General features: G+C 38.2%; 1 protein-coding gene across 2 annotated transcripts in view; it reads left to right on the top strand.

Moving 5' to 3' along the window:
- GRM1 (glutamate metabotropic receptor 1) overlaps positions 1 to 14,326 on the top strand; it is a gene marked incomplete at both ends in the record, with an annotated part of 179,475 nt that overhangs the window by 31,616 nt on the left and 133,533 nt on the right. For both annotated transcript variants that reach the window (XM_084262542.1, XM_084262543.1), the window contains one exon: positions 3,585 to 3,834. In XM_084262542.1, coding sequence (XP_084118668.1) covers positions 3,585 to 3,834 — 250 coding nt within the window. The remainder of the gene's footprint in view (positions 1 to 3,584; positions 3,835 to 14,326) is intronic.

The following is a 14,326-nucleotide window of genomic DNA, read 5'->3' as shown; positions in this document are numbered from 1 at the left end:
TATGGGATTGTCATAAGTATTGCATTGCTGAGGCTACGTTTCTGCTTCATTTCATAAATGAAAAAAATGGTTCTTTTGACAAAAAGAATGGGGGTAAATTTGCCAAACAGCTGTGATAAAAAGCGGAGTATAAACCTTTTAGATGAAGCTCATGTCTTCTGCTTCCCACACTGCTCAAGTGTTAATGCAAGTGAATAATGTTACTTATGGTGTTATTGTGGAACAAATGTAATACTTAGTGTCTCACAGGAGCAATGTGAGGCTAAGTTCTTGATAATTTCTTTTTGCATTCACCAATCAAGAAAACACATGATTTTTTGCTACAGCATCCTCATGTTTTTGTTAAGATATTTAATGTATGGAATACAATGAGGATTAATAACTCCTGCTACATTTAGCTCTTGCCAGCACCTTCAGATTTGTGGATCCCTCTTAGGAGTGGCCTTATCTAGGATTTTTACAGTGGTGAAGCAGAACTGTCTTTGGCACTGAGGTATCATGAAAATCTCTTAGTAAAATGCGGCAGTGATAAAGTTAAACTTTACCTTTGCATTGCTGTACAGAGGATCTTTGAAGCAAACAAGGGAAATAACTGCTCCTCCAAAGAAGGTTGAAGTTGAACAGAGCTAAAAGAAAATTGTTGGAAATTAGGGAGGTATTGTGGGTCTCAAAGTATGTTACTGGCTCATCTATTTTTGGGTGCAGGTCAGAACTGAAAATCAGTTATATGTAGGTTCACGATAATTATTTTTTGCAGCTGATTCTGGTAACAAAGGGCAGTTGCAGGTAAGATTAGATCTTCAATGGCTTTTTGAAAGAAAAAATAGTCCTCAGCTCTGTTGTAATTCTCAGCTGTTGTAACTCTTCACTGACTACCATTCCACAGCTTGCTTTCATTACATATTTCCCCTCTCACCTGTTGCATGTGTGTGGATTGACATAAGCAGCAAGCTGGTACAGATAGATATGTTCTTGGCTGTTGTGCATAATTAGTATTACCTATTCTATATGTGCCCTTACTTTGTGCTTACTGCAGTTGCCAAGTACACTCAACAATGTCTGTCACCTGTTCGTTTTCTTCCTGAGCCTTTTCCCTGGAGCGTGGTAGGGTGTGTGTATGTATTGGGGGTGTTCAAGGTGTGCAATGTGCTGGTTTGCTTTGGGAACACAGCAAAAAGGATTTGAGAGGACCTGCTGGGTTATCAAGTCTTGTGTCTGGCTGTTGCAGACATCTAAGTTACATAATGCTCTTGAGATGAGCAAGCACAAGTCTAACACTGGTATTCTTTGTGCTGCTATTGGGAAGCTGTTTCACTGCTTCCTTCATGTAAGGGTTAGTTTTAGCTTCAGATTGTTTCTGCCTTGTTTTTTGCTGTTTTGAGCTTAATCATGTGTTCTTTTTCCTTCTGGTCTCCTTATCACCCTTTTTGGATTTATAGGCAGTAATCTTGCCTCCTCTTAGCCTATATTTTTTGTAGGCTGTTGTACTGTTAGTACTGTGGAGTAATTGTTATTCCATCAAAATTAAAGGTGGGGAGAATCATTCCAAGTGGATTTAATATTTCATTTGTTGATATCATTAACTTGAATTGCACAACAGAGCTAGTGCTCTTCTGATGTATGAGAAAATCCCATCCTACCTTAATATTTAAGTAGGAAACCTCCTGCATTTATTTTGTAATGTGCATTGCTTATGTCTAATAAGAGTCAGTTCAGTCCCCTGGCTCACCTTAGGTAAGACTTTAAGAACAATACTACTGGTTTCAAATGAGTCTGCATCACATCAAGTTCCACATGAAATTTGGAAATATAACCTAATTTCTTTCCAAAGCAGAAGGTGCTTGCTAATTGCAAGTCGGCGGTGAGGCTGTTCTGCTTCAGCCTGGGACTTGAGGCAAGTCATAAAAGCAGTACAGCTCAAACTGCCCAGCCTCAGGTCCTGGGCTAAATCCCCTGGTGACTGCAGGTTATGGCCTGTAAACACATGGACAAGTCTCCACCTGTGTCCTTGTCAGCATGTGACAAGTGCAGGGGCATTGGATGGGGCTGCAGTGTTGGGCCAGTGGTGGGGGCTACCTGCTGGTGTGTTTCCGTTAGGCACAGCTCTTCCTCTCTTCCCCCCTCCTTACAGCTGTGCAAGTCTGTGGCATCGCTCCTGCGCTGGAGTATGTCTGGCTTGCAGACAAAAAGGCAGACTGACCTGGTTGCGGTATCTGGCACAGAGTCAGACTGGAAAAGAGGCCGTCCTGCTGCGCTGCAGGTTTGTGAGAAACTAGGGCAGTTCTGTCCGAAAGACTGTGGGACTTGAGTTTTGTTCGACATGAGACCTGGCATGTTTGGCTGCATCCAGGTATGACTGACTATTGTAGTGTCTGATCTGTGGCAAAAAAATCTACATTCTTGGGAAAATGCACTTTTGCTGGATTTATAGAGAATGCCTGACCTGTTGCTTGCTGAAATTTCTCCCTGGTGGCTACATCTTCTGAGTTGTGGGGTTTTTATTTTGGTGGAGGAAGTTAGGCTGATTCAATGGTCTTCCTCATTGCAATTTGCTGCTTCAAACTATCACTGCAAAGGGGTAGGATGGTCCTCTTCAGTCAGCCCTGGCTTGAAAAGCTCTGGGTGTAAAAGTGAACAGCATATCTGATGTTACACCCTCAAAAAATGAATCAAATATTATGAAAGTGGGTAGCATAAAATCCATGCTGGTTTTTTGAACCATTTGTTGTTACTGTTAAATTCTGTTTAAATCTGTTACTGTTACTACTTAAAATACATTTTGACTTATTGATGTATATAAATCCTGTGCTCATGGCAGGCATAAAATATTAAAAGAAAATTTGAGGTTTCACCTGTCTCAATAGTTGAAGGCAGTCTGAGTTTTGTGAAGCTGTTAGTTTGGCTTCAAAAATATATAAATTGAGAAACTAAGAGAATGTTGAGAATCAGCTTTGATATTATCTGGAACAAAATGTTAAAGTATTTCCTATATTATGAATATTTCCTATATTAGCAAGAGTTACTTCTGAAGGTCTTACATGTAGAAAGCCTAATATTCAAAGAGAAACATTGAGCTTAATTTATAACTGTCAGTCATATTAGCGTAAGTGGCTTTCAAAATGCTACAAGATAAGTATGTTTTAACCTTGCAATTGTCTTTCATTTGCTTTTGAGTGTGGACTCCATGTGGTACAGAATGGCTTGGAATGAAAGATTTTCTTATTACTGTGGCTGTTATTCCTGGATTAGCAGAACTGTTATTTTTGCAGTGGAAAAGTTAATAAAACTTTGTCCTTACTACCTGTGCTTTTGTCTTTCCATTTTCTACCTATCAGCCCTTATTTGCATTTCATATCCACTGGTAAATCAATGTGAGAAACGAAACTTGTAGTCTCCAAGTTAGTTAAGGTGTACAGATACGTGGGTATTTTGTTCCACTGAACTCTGAGTAGGTTCACTTTGGACCTGCTTTTCTGTCTGCTAATGCTAGTTGACTTTTTTTGAGGAAAACTCTCCTTTTCCCATCACAGCTACCCCTTAGTTGGTTAAATGCATGTTATGATATCAACTCTTTTTCTAAACAGGGAATTATGGGGAAAGTGGAATGGAAGCCTTCAAAGAGCTGGCTGCCCAAGAGGGTCTCTGCATTGCTCACTCTGACAAGATCTACAGCAATGCTGGGGAAAAGAGCTTTGATCGCCTGCTCCGCAAGCTGCGAGAAAGGTTACCCAAGGCTAGAGTGGTGGTTTGTTTCTGCGAGGGAATGACAGTGCGCGGGATCCTCATCGCCATGAGGCGCCTAGGAGTGCTTGGGGAGTTCCTGCTAATTGGAAGGTAAGGCTCTGATGGTGATTTCTCTGCTCGTCCTTTCCATCTCACCCCTCAGGCAGTCCTTTAATTTCAGAACTGTGCAGTTCAGGCTACCTATAATTTCCATATTTCCTTGTCTAGTGAATGAAAAGAAGTGGAAAAATGGTAGAGCAGACCTTAGAATGGGGTTATGAAGATGTATGCCAACTTCATCTGTGGTGTTATATTTCGCAGAAGTAAATATCAATTATTAACCATTCTATAGGGATATGGGATGTTGTGGCATGAAGCATTCCCCTAGAGTGACTTCTAGAATCAAAGCAGGGAGTAAAAGAATTCTTGTTTCAGAATGTGATCTAGAAGTATGACATGTGACAATGTAATCTGCTTCTCAAAGGGTGTATCTGATAATTTGAAAACCCAAAATATTGAGTAGCTTGATTTACCTGAACTTTTCTCAGCCTTATGATTGCAACCTGTCATTCTCAGTTGTATGCTTTATTCTGATCTTTGTTATTGAAAAAGAGGACACTGATTTTATGCAGACTTGTCTGTTAAAACAGACTTGCTGATGGCCATCAGCATGCACCTGTGTTTTTATATTACTAGAGGAACAGTGCAGGTGTATATTGGAAAGGCCAAGGGTGTCTCTATCAAAAGGAGAACAGTTGCTTTTTTCTTGACCTTGTTTCTGAAGATATTCACTGAAATATGGTCATTTTAGTTCAATGACCTATAGTCTAGCCACATTTCTATTTTTGTGGTAGTTATCCTTTTGAGGCTTCTTTTGCAATGTCTGGTTTTCCATTTCGATTAATCGTGTTCAAATGATGAGGACCGATGTTTTCTGTCTTCTCTGTTAGACTGATAATGTCTTTTTTTAATCTTTCTATTTACTTTGCTTCTTATCTTTTATTTAAACACCATTTAGTCAAGATCTTTGACAGTTGTCTCCATACTTAGCTTCTGTTGCCTTTTTTCTGTTGTCATTCTGATCTATCAGACATCTTTTTTCTCTTTCTGTAGTCTGTGTCTGTCATGACTGGTATGTTCTCCTTGTGCTACAATATTGGTCTTTCCCTGACTGTATCACTTAAACCAGAAATTATAGAAATCATAATTTCTATAAGTCAGATAACTAATCTTGTCCAAGTAAGTCAATTGATGGCTCTCTTGTCATTCATTTTTGTTCTACTGTCTGATTAAAATCTATTTGGAATGGAGACTGAATTTCCGGAAGTGTGTGTAGATAAGAGATAGAACAGTTGGAAAACCATCAGCATTAAAATGAAAGAAAGATGAAGGCAGTATTGAAAATGGTATTGTGTCCTAGATTTGTGCATGTGCTTTTTATTTGCATCATTCAATATGTGTAATTCTAAATGAATAATGGAGTGTTTCAGGACTGACATGTTTTTAAGTACTTTTTTCAGTGAATAGAATTAACTATAATAAAATTAGTCTAGGTGACAGCAGCCCTGGACATTTTGTGAATGCCTGGCAGCTCCAGGCAATGCTGTGCTTTCTTCATGAATTGCTGACACACTGTAATGGTGCCTTATTGTTCCCTTGAATTTTGACGCTCCTTCGATGCAGGCCATAGAGCCAAAGGAAGTCTCTCTCTCCTACATTAAGTACCAAACCTAGGTACTTTAGGTGGTACAAACCTTAATTTCGTACTAGGCTGTCTACTTGATCCTTTACTCTGTGCATGTGTAGAACACTTCAGCTTGAAATTTGGAAGAAAAGCTGCTGCCAAGTGTCATGCTACTCCGTTTGGTTTTAACCGTTTGTCTGAACTGCCTGACAGTACTGCTGTGAGCTTTCTTCAGATTTTTGTCTCCTATTAAATGCTAATAATGGAATGTCTTTGGGAATTGCAATGTCTGTTTCAGGTAGGCTTTCAAATACTCTTACACAGGTTATTGAGTATGGGTGAGCCCTCCTTAGGGCTGGGGTGGGCTGATCCACTTGTAAAGCAGGCTGGAAATTGCTTGGCACAGTATGGATGGTGCCCAACAGCTGGTTGAAATAAGACATGCAAGCCCCATAATATTTTTATATGTGCTTGCAGAACTAAAAGAAAAGACATTTTCTTTGAATTGTCCTGATTGAGTGATTTTTAAAAAATGGCAAATCCAGCAAAGTTATTCATGAGTTGCAGTGGAACTGCAGTGCTATGAATTTGGTCATCTATATACAAACAGGAACCAAGGCATGCATTAACATCACTCTGACATGCTGGATACTTGAATTAAAAAGACTAAACAGCTAAGCAAAAAACCAAAAGCCTTTTAAGAACATTCTTTTAATTGAGGGAAGTGGGAGTGAATGTGAAATCAAGACTTTTTGCAATAATGAGCTAAACAAAGCTTTTAATTTAGCCACAGGTTTATTAGCTGCACTGTATCAACCTTGTATTCTGCTCTGACTCACTGTAAAGAGGAAGCATGTACAAAGGGACACCTGGCTAAATAGCTCTCTTCCTGCTTTATCGTGAATATTGCTGTTGATCAAAGCAGATGCGCAGCCTGGTTTAACCAGACATAAGGAATATGAGAGCTAGAAACTAAACTTTATTTGAGTTTAATTTGGGAAAAATATGCTGAGAGTTACAAGGAGTTATATTGAGTCAGGACTAGGCTGTCAGGTCCAGGTGATTCTTCAAGGATTAGCTGACTCTTCTGAGGCATGGGGTTAGGACCGTATTTCTGTAAGTATTTCCAAATTTGGATTTGAGATCTAACTAGAAGTTCAGTTGTCTTTGTTACAGGAATTGGTACTCTATATTAGTGAAGAGGAAAGGGAATTCCCATTTCTGAATCTAGAGAGAAGCTGGGCTTAAGACAGGACAGGAGAATAGGTTACAGTTCTGCCTGAGGGAGAAATCAATACAATATCCAGATGTAGTGGAGAGTTCAGTGAGAAAATATACTAACCTATGAAATTAAGGATGATAAAGTTTTATGGTGATAGTTCTTCTAGCAGAAATTTTTGATGTGAAGAGACTATGTACTCAACATGTGTCATGATGTTTATGCTGGCCACTGAGTCTTATATTACTTAATAAGCATCAATTAGGTTTTGTGAGAACCTTGCAAGATGGATGAATCCCCTGGGATTATGCATGTGCTGACTTTTCAGCATCTATGTAGATAATGCAAAGCAAATGAAAGATGCAAATTAAATCCCTGATTTTAAGAGTTATTTTGATATCATTGGAGAAGAGACATGTTAGATAAATAGCTGGAAATTAAAATCTTCTGTGATTTGATAAATCTCTCAAACTTGCACATAATGATTGTGTGTGAGGGACTTAAAGGGTGTATTAGTGCACATACTGGTTTTCAGTGTAATGCTTTGTAATGAACTATCTACTGCTCCACGGGTTATCTAGTGTTTTATAGTCTTCATTAATATTGCTTTATAGGTTGTTGAATGAATTGTAAGTGTTGATAGGGTGACCTCCAAGTTTGGACACTTGACAATAAAGATATGGTTGGATTCTCTGCTGTGAACCCAGTACATAACAAAGGACAGGTCAGTTGTTTTTCTGTATCTAATACAACCTTTTCAGCATAGGGGGGAAGAGCTTTCAGGATGCAGAGCATGGTAAATTTTTTCCTGCCTTCCCTTCAAAAGCCAATGTTGCTTTTTTAGTGTATCTGTTTCTCAATATCCAAGTCTTTCAGTTGGCAATAAATTGAGTTAATTTACCCAAACTTGAGCTGCTTTTGCCTTAATTTAACTCAAGCAATATCTCTGTCTTTATTTCAACCCATGAAATTTTTCATCGTACTTTCCACCTCATCCTGTTGGATGGGTGTAGAGCAAACAGTTAGGTGAGCATTTGTTTGACCGAAGGTAGCCCACCACAGATAACAAGTTGCACTGCCAACAGCATGATGACAGGTATTTTGATTTCATTCAGTTCTGACACCACAAATATAAATAACAGTGTCACAAATAACACCTTCTATATTAGCTAGAAAGACTATCTGCCTCTTCCTCTCTGGTGCCAGTGGCTCACAGATCACTACAAATGGAGTGAGAATATTCTTCTGCTAGATAAGGATGTTTTTCATAAAGTAACATCCTTTGGCCATTTTTTCCTTTAGACTAGCTGAAAGACTCTTTCTCCAATACAGTATCTTCGTTTACCACAGGGTCTGTGCCCCTTTTTTAAAAATGACTAAGTACACACTTACTCTCAATGGAGCTGAAGTGCTTCACAGGTCTGTGTTTAACTCCACGAAAAAATTACCTGTTTTTAAGTACGTGAGAGATGACAAAGAAATTCGTGGAAGACAGCAGCTGTCAATGGGGGGGAAAAAAGTGCCTTGTGCTAGCCTAGGCTATCTAGGATAGATTTGAGCCTTATAAATTGGCAAAAGGACTAGGTATTGTTGATCCTCATTAGTGTTTTGTGTCAACTTGCTATGGCTGGAAATGTGATGTTAAACTGGGTAATATTCCAGCAGTGCCAAATGGATCTGATGGAACCCAAACCACTAGCATCTACTGTGTGTTGGGTTTTGGGAGTGTAGTCTGAGTGGTGAGACTTGTAGTTTAAAAACTGAAAGTAAACACAAGTTGCATGCTGACAAGTAGGACGATAGTAATTTGAGCACACAAGATTGGCTTTTCATGCTGCTTACAGCAGGAAGAGGACTGTTCTATGTTTGGTGTTTCCATGGCCAAAGATGCTCAGAATGACTGTTGTTAATGAGTGATACTTTAAATAGGTGTTTATAGGGAATTAGAGGTTTAGCAGGGTTTGGCTTCAAATTGCAGGATTAATTATCTGAAATGCTGAAATTAATTCAAATTGCATGAGGATTCTCTGAAATGCTGAAAAAAATTGATCAATGCTAAAACACTTTCAAAGTCTAACTCAAGTCATCAGTTAAGCAAAATATTGTCAAAGATAGTCCTGCCTGGCAACATCAGCCCATGCCCTGAACATTGTCAAGGTTGGTAGTAGGACCTGTTGCTGATTTTAAAGTCTGGAACCTCAGCGCATGTCAGTCTATGAATTTGTATTCTATATTTATTCATGGTTCCATTTGTAGTTGCACTCTGTTGGTTGCTAAATATGATGAGAATTTATAGTCACTGTGGATGAAAACAGCATTACGTGATGCAGGAAGAATATGAGCAGGCATGTTTTGTTTACCTTCTAACCTAAAGTAACCTCAATCCATGTTAAAAGGGGATCTCATGTTGAATGCCAATTGAATAGGCATATATTAGAGCAGAACTGCATTTGATTTGAGTTTCTCTGTAGTTTGCATTTAGAGCTCACCAATAGCTGTTCCATGGTTGCTGCTTGTTAATTGTGAGGATGAAGTTGATAGACTAAAGTTTACCTAGCTGGGATTGCAGAGAGTGATTCTGTGCTGATAACAGGAACAATGTTCATGTATTCAGAGACAAGAAAATACAAGAAGTGTTTTTCATGGTAAAATGGTAATAAACAATGCAGTGGGAGACTTAATTTTTGTCTTTTCACTTCCTTCTCCCTTTTATGTAGCATGAGTTAAACTAGGTTTTGGATATAGTCAAGCTGATCTTTCATATGGGCATCCAGGTTTAGTTTCTAAAATGTGTATTAACCCTTAGATATTCCTGGGGGATGCACTAAGTGTTTAAATGAATATGATGTTTTCAAAAGTCATAGATGAGATGCTCTTGTAAATGCTATGCAATTTTATAAAAACCCCTCTTTTTGTAACTCAAAATGACATACCTGCTTTATGCAACAAAAATAGTTACAAAATAGTAAATTTCAGTCATGATCTCTCTGTTATTCCTAGTTCTTCAGAGGAGACTTTAATATAGAATTTCCAGTATGGTGTTTGCTGAAGTGAATTTGCTCTAGAGACAATGGATCACATCACTAGCATCGAGCAGCCCATGCAAATTCCTGCCCCAGATTGTCCAGGAGAGGGTCCGATAGGATAGTCATGAAATACCAGGTCTCCAATAGTTTGAAGACACAGGGGAGAAAACCCAAACCATTCATCACAACCTCCTTTCTGGGTTGATTTTCCTGTATGATTGCTATAATTATCTTGTCCTTACATGTCCATGTATCTGAAAACTTCCTGAAAGGATTAAGTTTATAGGGATTTAAGATTGTGGCTGGCAATCATAATTTGTTAAAACTCTACTTGACTGCTTGCAGACTATCTGTCTATGGCTAATATTAGGTGCTAAATATTAGAAACTAATATTTAGATTAGATGTAGCTTTGACTTTTTCTTCTTGGATAACTGTCATAGATAACTTCTTTGACTTATGTGCAGGCATTTGAAAGAAAAACAGTACTCAGGCTGTTATTTAGAAGAATAGATGTCTTGGGATTGTTTATACAAACATAAAAAATTAAACACTTTAATCTTGCATCTATTCGAACTTTAGTAAAGTGAAGCAGCATTGATTACTAAAGTACAAAGGTATAAGTTATTAAAGTAAAGTAAATACAGTTTTTTAAAGTGGAGGAGGTGCAAACGTACAACTAAGTATCTTTAAGCACAATGTAGAATGTGATGTTTACACATGATGGTAAAACTTGTGGGGACAAAACCACCTTGTTTTTGAATTTCTAGGAAAAAGGTCTGTGATTCTAAGACAGCTTATGCTTACTCAGCAAAGGAAAGCTCAAACCTGTCTTAGTGTTCCATGTTGCCCTGGTGTAGATTCTGTGGGGGGAATTATCTAAGATAGTAACATTCAACAGAACACAAGGAAGGAGCAACCTTGCCTGAAATAACTCACACTTGAATTTTCTGCAAAGTCTTTCAACACTCAAGTACAACAGTTCAATGTCTGCTTGTTTGTAAATTAATATGGATGTTAGAATAATTGAGTGGTTACATAGTGCTGTGTGTGACAAGTTTTATTTATAGGTGGTATATGTTTTATCATGCTTCTAGAAGCCAGTCACTCGATGGCTGCTTCTCACCTGAAAGGCTATGATGTACTTTTTTGCAAATGAATTCTATTGAATGATACTACATCTTTGCACAGTTTACTTAGGGCTTGACTATACCAGGCATGTCTGTGTGAGGCTGGGCTTCTTTATAAAGAAATTAAGAAAATTATATTTCTACTGACAAGAAATAAGACCCCAATACCATGGATCTTGCAATTTCTATAGTGCTTTTCAGTGCTCAAAAATGTAACTTTATGCAGTTCTAGCAAAAGCGTGAGCAAAACCCTCCCTCAAAATAGAAAGCTTTGTAATTTTTGTAGACAAAAGTTTTACATTTGAGGCACAGTGGTGCTTTACAACTGTACATGACGTCAAGTACTTGTTTCAGAAAGTCAAAGCTGGCTTTCATGTTGCTATTGTCTCTTTGGCACTACTGACCTGTTTTGTTCTAGGACTAAGGGACCACAGAACTGGCAGGCTCATGCTGCTCTTCAGGCATTGTGGTCTGCATCTTAGTTTAGCTATTTGTACCTTGGAGAGGGAGAATCAAATGAAAAATTTTGTTTCAAAGCCTTGTGAATTCACTGCTGCCTGATAACTGACCTGGCACTTATTTCAACTGACTTAAAACCATATACATTATTCACTACAATCTATTTATGGGTAAGCTTTGGTTCCTAGGGCTTATACAGTTATTCTTCTGTGCTGACGACTTGGCTGTATTTATTTGTTCTGTGGGGAGTAAGTTGAAGATTTTCTTTCTGGCCCACTCTTCCTCAAAGGCTGGAGGGATGCAATGCAAGTCAGTTTGAAAGAAAAATACACTGTTGTGGTTAGTGTAGTAGAAAGGTATGTGCTATTTTTCTGCTTTATAGTCTGAAACTGAATTCTTTGGTTTCAATCCAAAGAAAGCCTTACTAAGAAGGGGTTGAATATCAGCTCTTGAATGTTAACATGGGGATTATGAAAGCTGCATAATAGGTAATAGGTCAAATTTAAGCACTTCTGTATGAGAAATTACAGCCTGGATGTGACTAGTTATGGTTTCTGCTCATTTCTCACACCAGGTTGATTCATTATAAGTTGCTATTTCTAATAGGAACTCTAAATTTTCTGTACTCTTCCTCTAATACCCCTCTGAACATAAACTTTATCTGCCTCCTTATGGTTATACATTATTTGCATTCTTTAGTTGCTCTCTGCATGCTGCATCTTGTCCCTTGCATCTTCATTTCTTGGTCTTCCTATCCCCATTTACCTGAGTATCAACACATTCCTGCCAATTAACATTCTGAACTGTTCAGCACCTGCCACCATTATAGGGTTTTTATTGTTTGTAATAAAAAATTCACAATGTTGGCATGACTTCCTTTCTATGAAGTCAGGACGAATTGTAGCATTTTCTTAATCAGAAATGGAGATAAGCAAAATGTGTTCTTAATCTTCCTTGTGTTAGAGATGTTTCAGTAACAGGTGAATTTTGCAACTCTTCTGCCTTATCTGTTTGCTCTTACGGGGCAGATCAGCTCTCTATGCCCTTTTTTCTAAGTCTCACTTGAAGCCATAATTAAACATAACTATTAGGAATGATGTATTGTCCTGGCTTTGGACATGAAATAGCAGTCACAAAAAAGACCCATCACCTCAAAAATAGTTATGCAGCTATATAAGACTGACACTTCTGTTTTGAACTGTTCTTGATGGGTGTTTGCATCATTATTGCTGTTAAATACAATATGAAGCATTTGTTAGCATATTTACCAATATTGCTTTACAGTTCTGCACTACTGTAAAGGCAATCGACTTGAATCTGATATCATGTTACCAAATTTTAGAACTGAATTGTTAGGATAGGCAACGGTATAGAGAAACAGAATGTGGGTGTTCTGACTTTGAGAGTGATCAACTGCCAGCCTTCAGAGTTGCAAACTGAGTAAATGTGAGGACTCATTAAGAGGTAACATAACATAAACAAATGTACCAGATGCTGAAGTTTATTGAAAGTATCACTGCCAAGGCCAGTGCCCAGACTGATTTACAAAGGGACACCTAGAGAATGAAACTGATGTGTTAATCTGCATATATTTCAAAAGAATCTCAGCTGTGTGACCACAATGTTTAATTAAATGAACCCAGAATAGGAATGGAGAGTTTAAAGTCTCCAAAAGAAGCTTGCTGCTGCCTCACTGGTAAGCATGAAAATAGAAATACAGGATGATAGAGCACAATAATCATAAAAGTACCGTTGTCCAAGTATGATGGATTTAGCTTTTGTTCAAGGTTGATTATGAGAACTTCTTTGAGAAGTTAAGTAATTGCAGAACCTGCTACTCCAGAAAGGTAAGAGGTAATTTGTAGAGACATATAGGCAGAAATAATAAGGAAGGTAAAAGGTTAAAAGGAGGGGAGGTGGTGCTAAAGCGTGGGAGAAAGCATACCTTGTAAGAAGGTAAATAGGAGAGTTGGACAGGAAGAGTTAAGTCTGTCTCTTTGGTGGTGAGTAGTAAGTGTTGGTTTCAGGCAATGGTGATTGATTCTGATCCAGATTGAGATGTTAAGACACATGAAACAAGCCAAGTCTTCATAAATTGCACAAATAGAATGGGAGCAGAATCATGACTCCAATCTCGAGAGAGGGGTGGACTGCTATGCTGTCAGTGTTCAATACATGGATGCTCACTTTAATATTGAAGCTCTCCAGAAAAACACTAAGGTCTGAATTCTGCAGTCATGGTGGTGTGAATCATGAATAACCCTATGGACAACAGTGCTGAAATGAGAATAACTTTGATACAATAGTGCTTATCTGTTAAAACAGAAAAATATCTGTGTTCTAGGATTATATTTCTGTCAGTGGTTATCATCTAGTGGTTGTGATTCAAAAAACTGAACATCTAATTCCATTTTTGTCTCCTGAGTGAAGCAACATATCTCCTGGTAGTGTCTGCCAACTGGCTGATTTGTTTCAAAATAGATGATTGTTTCTTGTAATCTTTATCCTTGGTATGGAAGTTACAGATGTTGTGATTAAGGCCTGAATCTTGTTTAAAGCTTCCCAAGCTATTTAGTTCCACAAAACCTCAGTGGCGTCTGAGATCCACACATTAGTCTGAATACAAGAATATGTCTTCTGTGTACTTTACATTTTCTGGCTTTTGATTGAATCAAGCCTTGCTAATATAAAAGGCAACAGGAGTCAACCTGGGTTCATTTTCATCATTTATAGTAGATATAGCTTCATGTTTGTCCTTGTGTCTCTTTTGAACTAAATGAACAAGTTCTAAGGTTCTGCAGACTACGAATGCTTTGGGGGAGGGACAATCTTTTAGGTCTGTTCAGTGCCGTAAACTGGGGGACCTTGGCTCATAACTGGGTTTGCTGGTCACTACTGCACCTCAAACAAAATAGTAGTGTTTTAAAAGTGAACAAATTACTTAGGAAAAGGATGTACAGGAAAGACCAAACATGAGGAAGTTTTTTTCTGGTTATAGAAAGACTTCGTGTAGTGTTAAGATTAATTACTTGTACTTACCCCACTGGCCCCACTTTGACCTTGCAAGGAGGCCATGGCCTTGCTGC

This window comes from Gallinula chloropus, assembly GCF_964237585.1.
Source record: "Gallinula chloropus genome assembly, chromosome: 3".
NCBI classification, from domain to species: Eukaryota; Metazoa; Chordata; class Aves; order Gruiformes; family Rallidae; genus Gallinula; species Gallinula chloropus.
The sequence above is the reverse complement of the archived record's forward strand: the minus strand, read 5'-3'. Positions and strand labels throughout refer to the sequence as shown.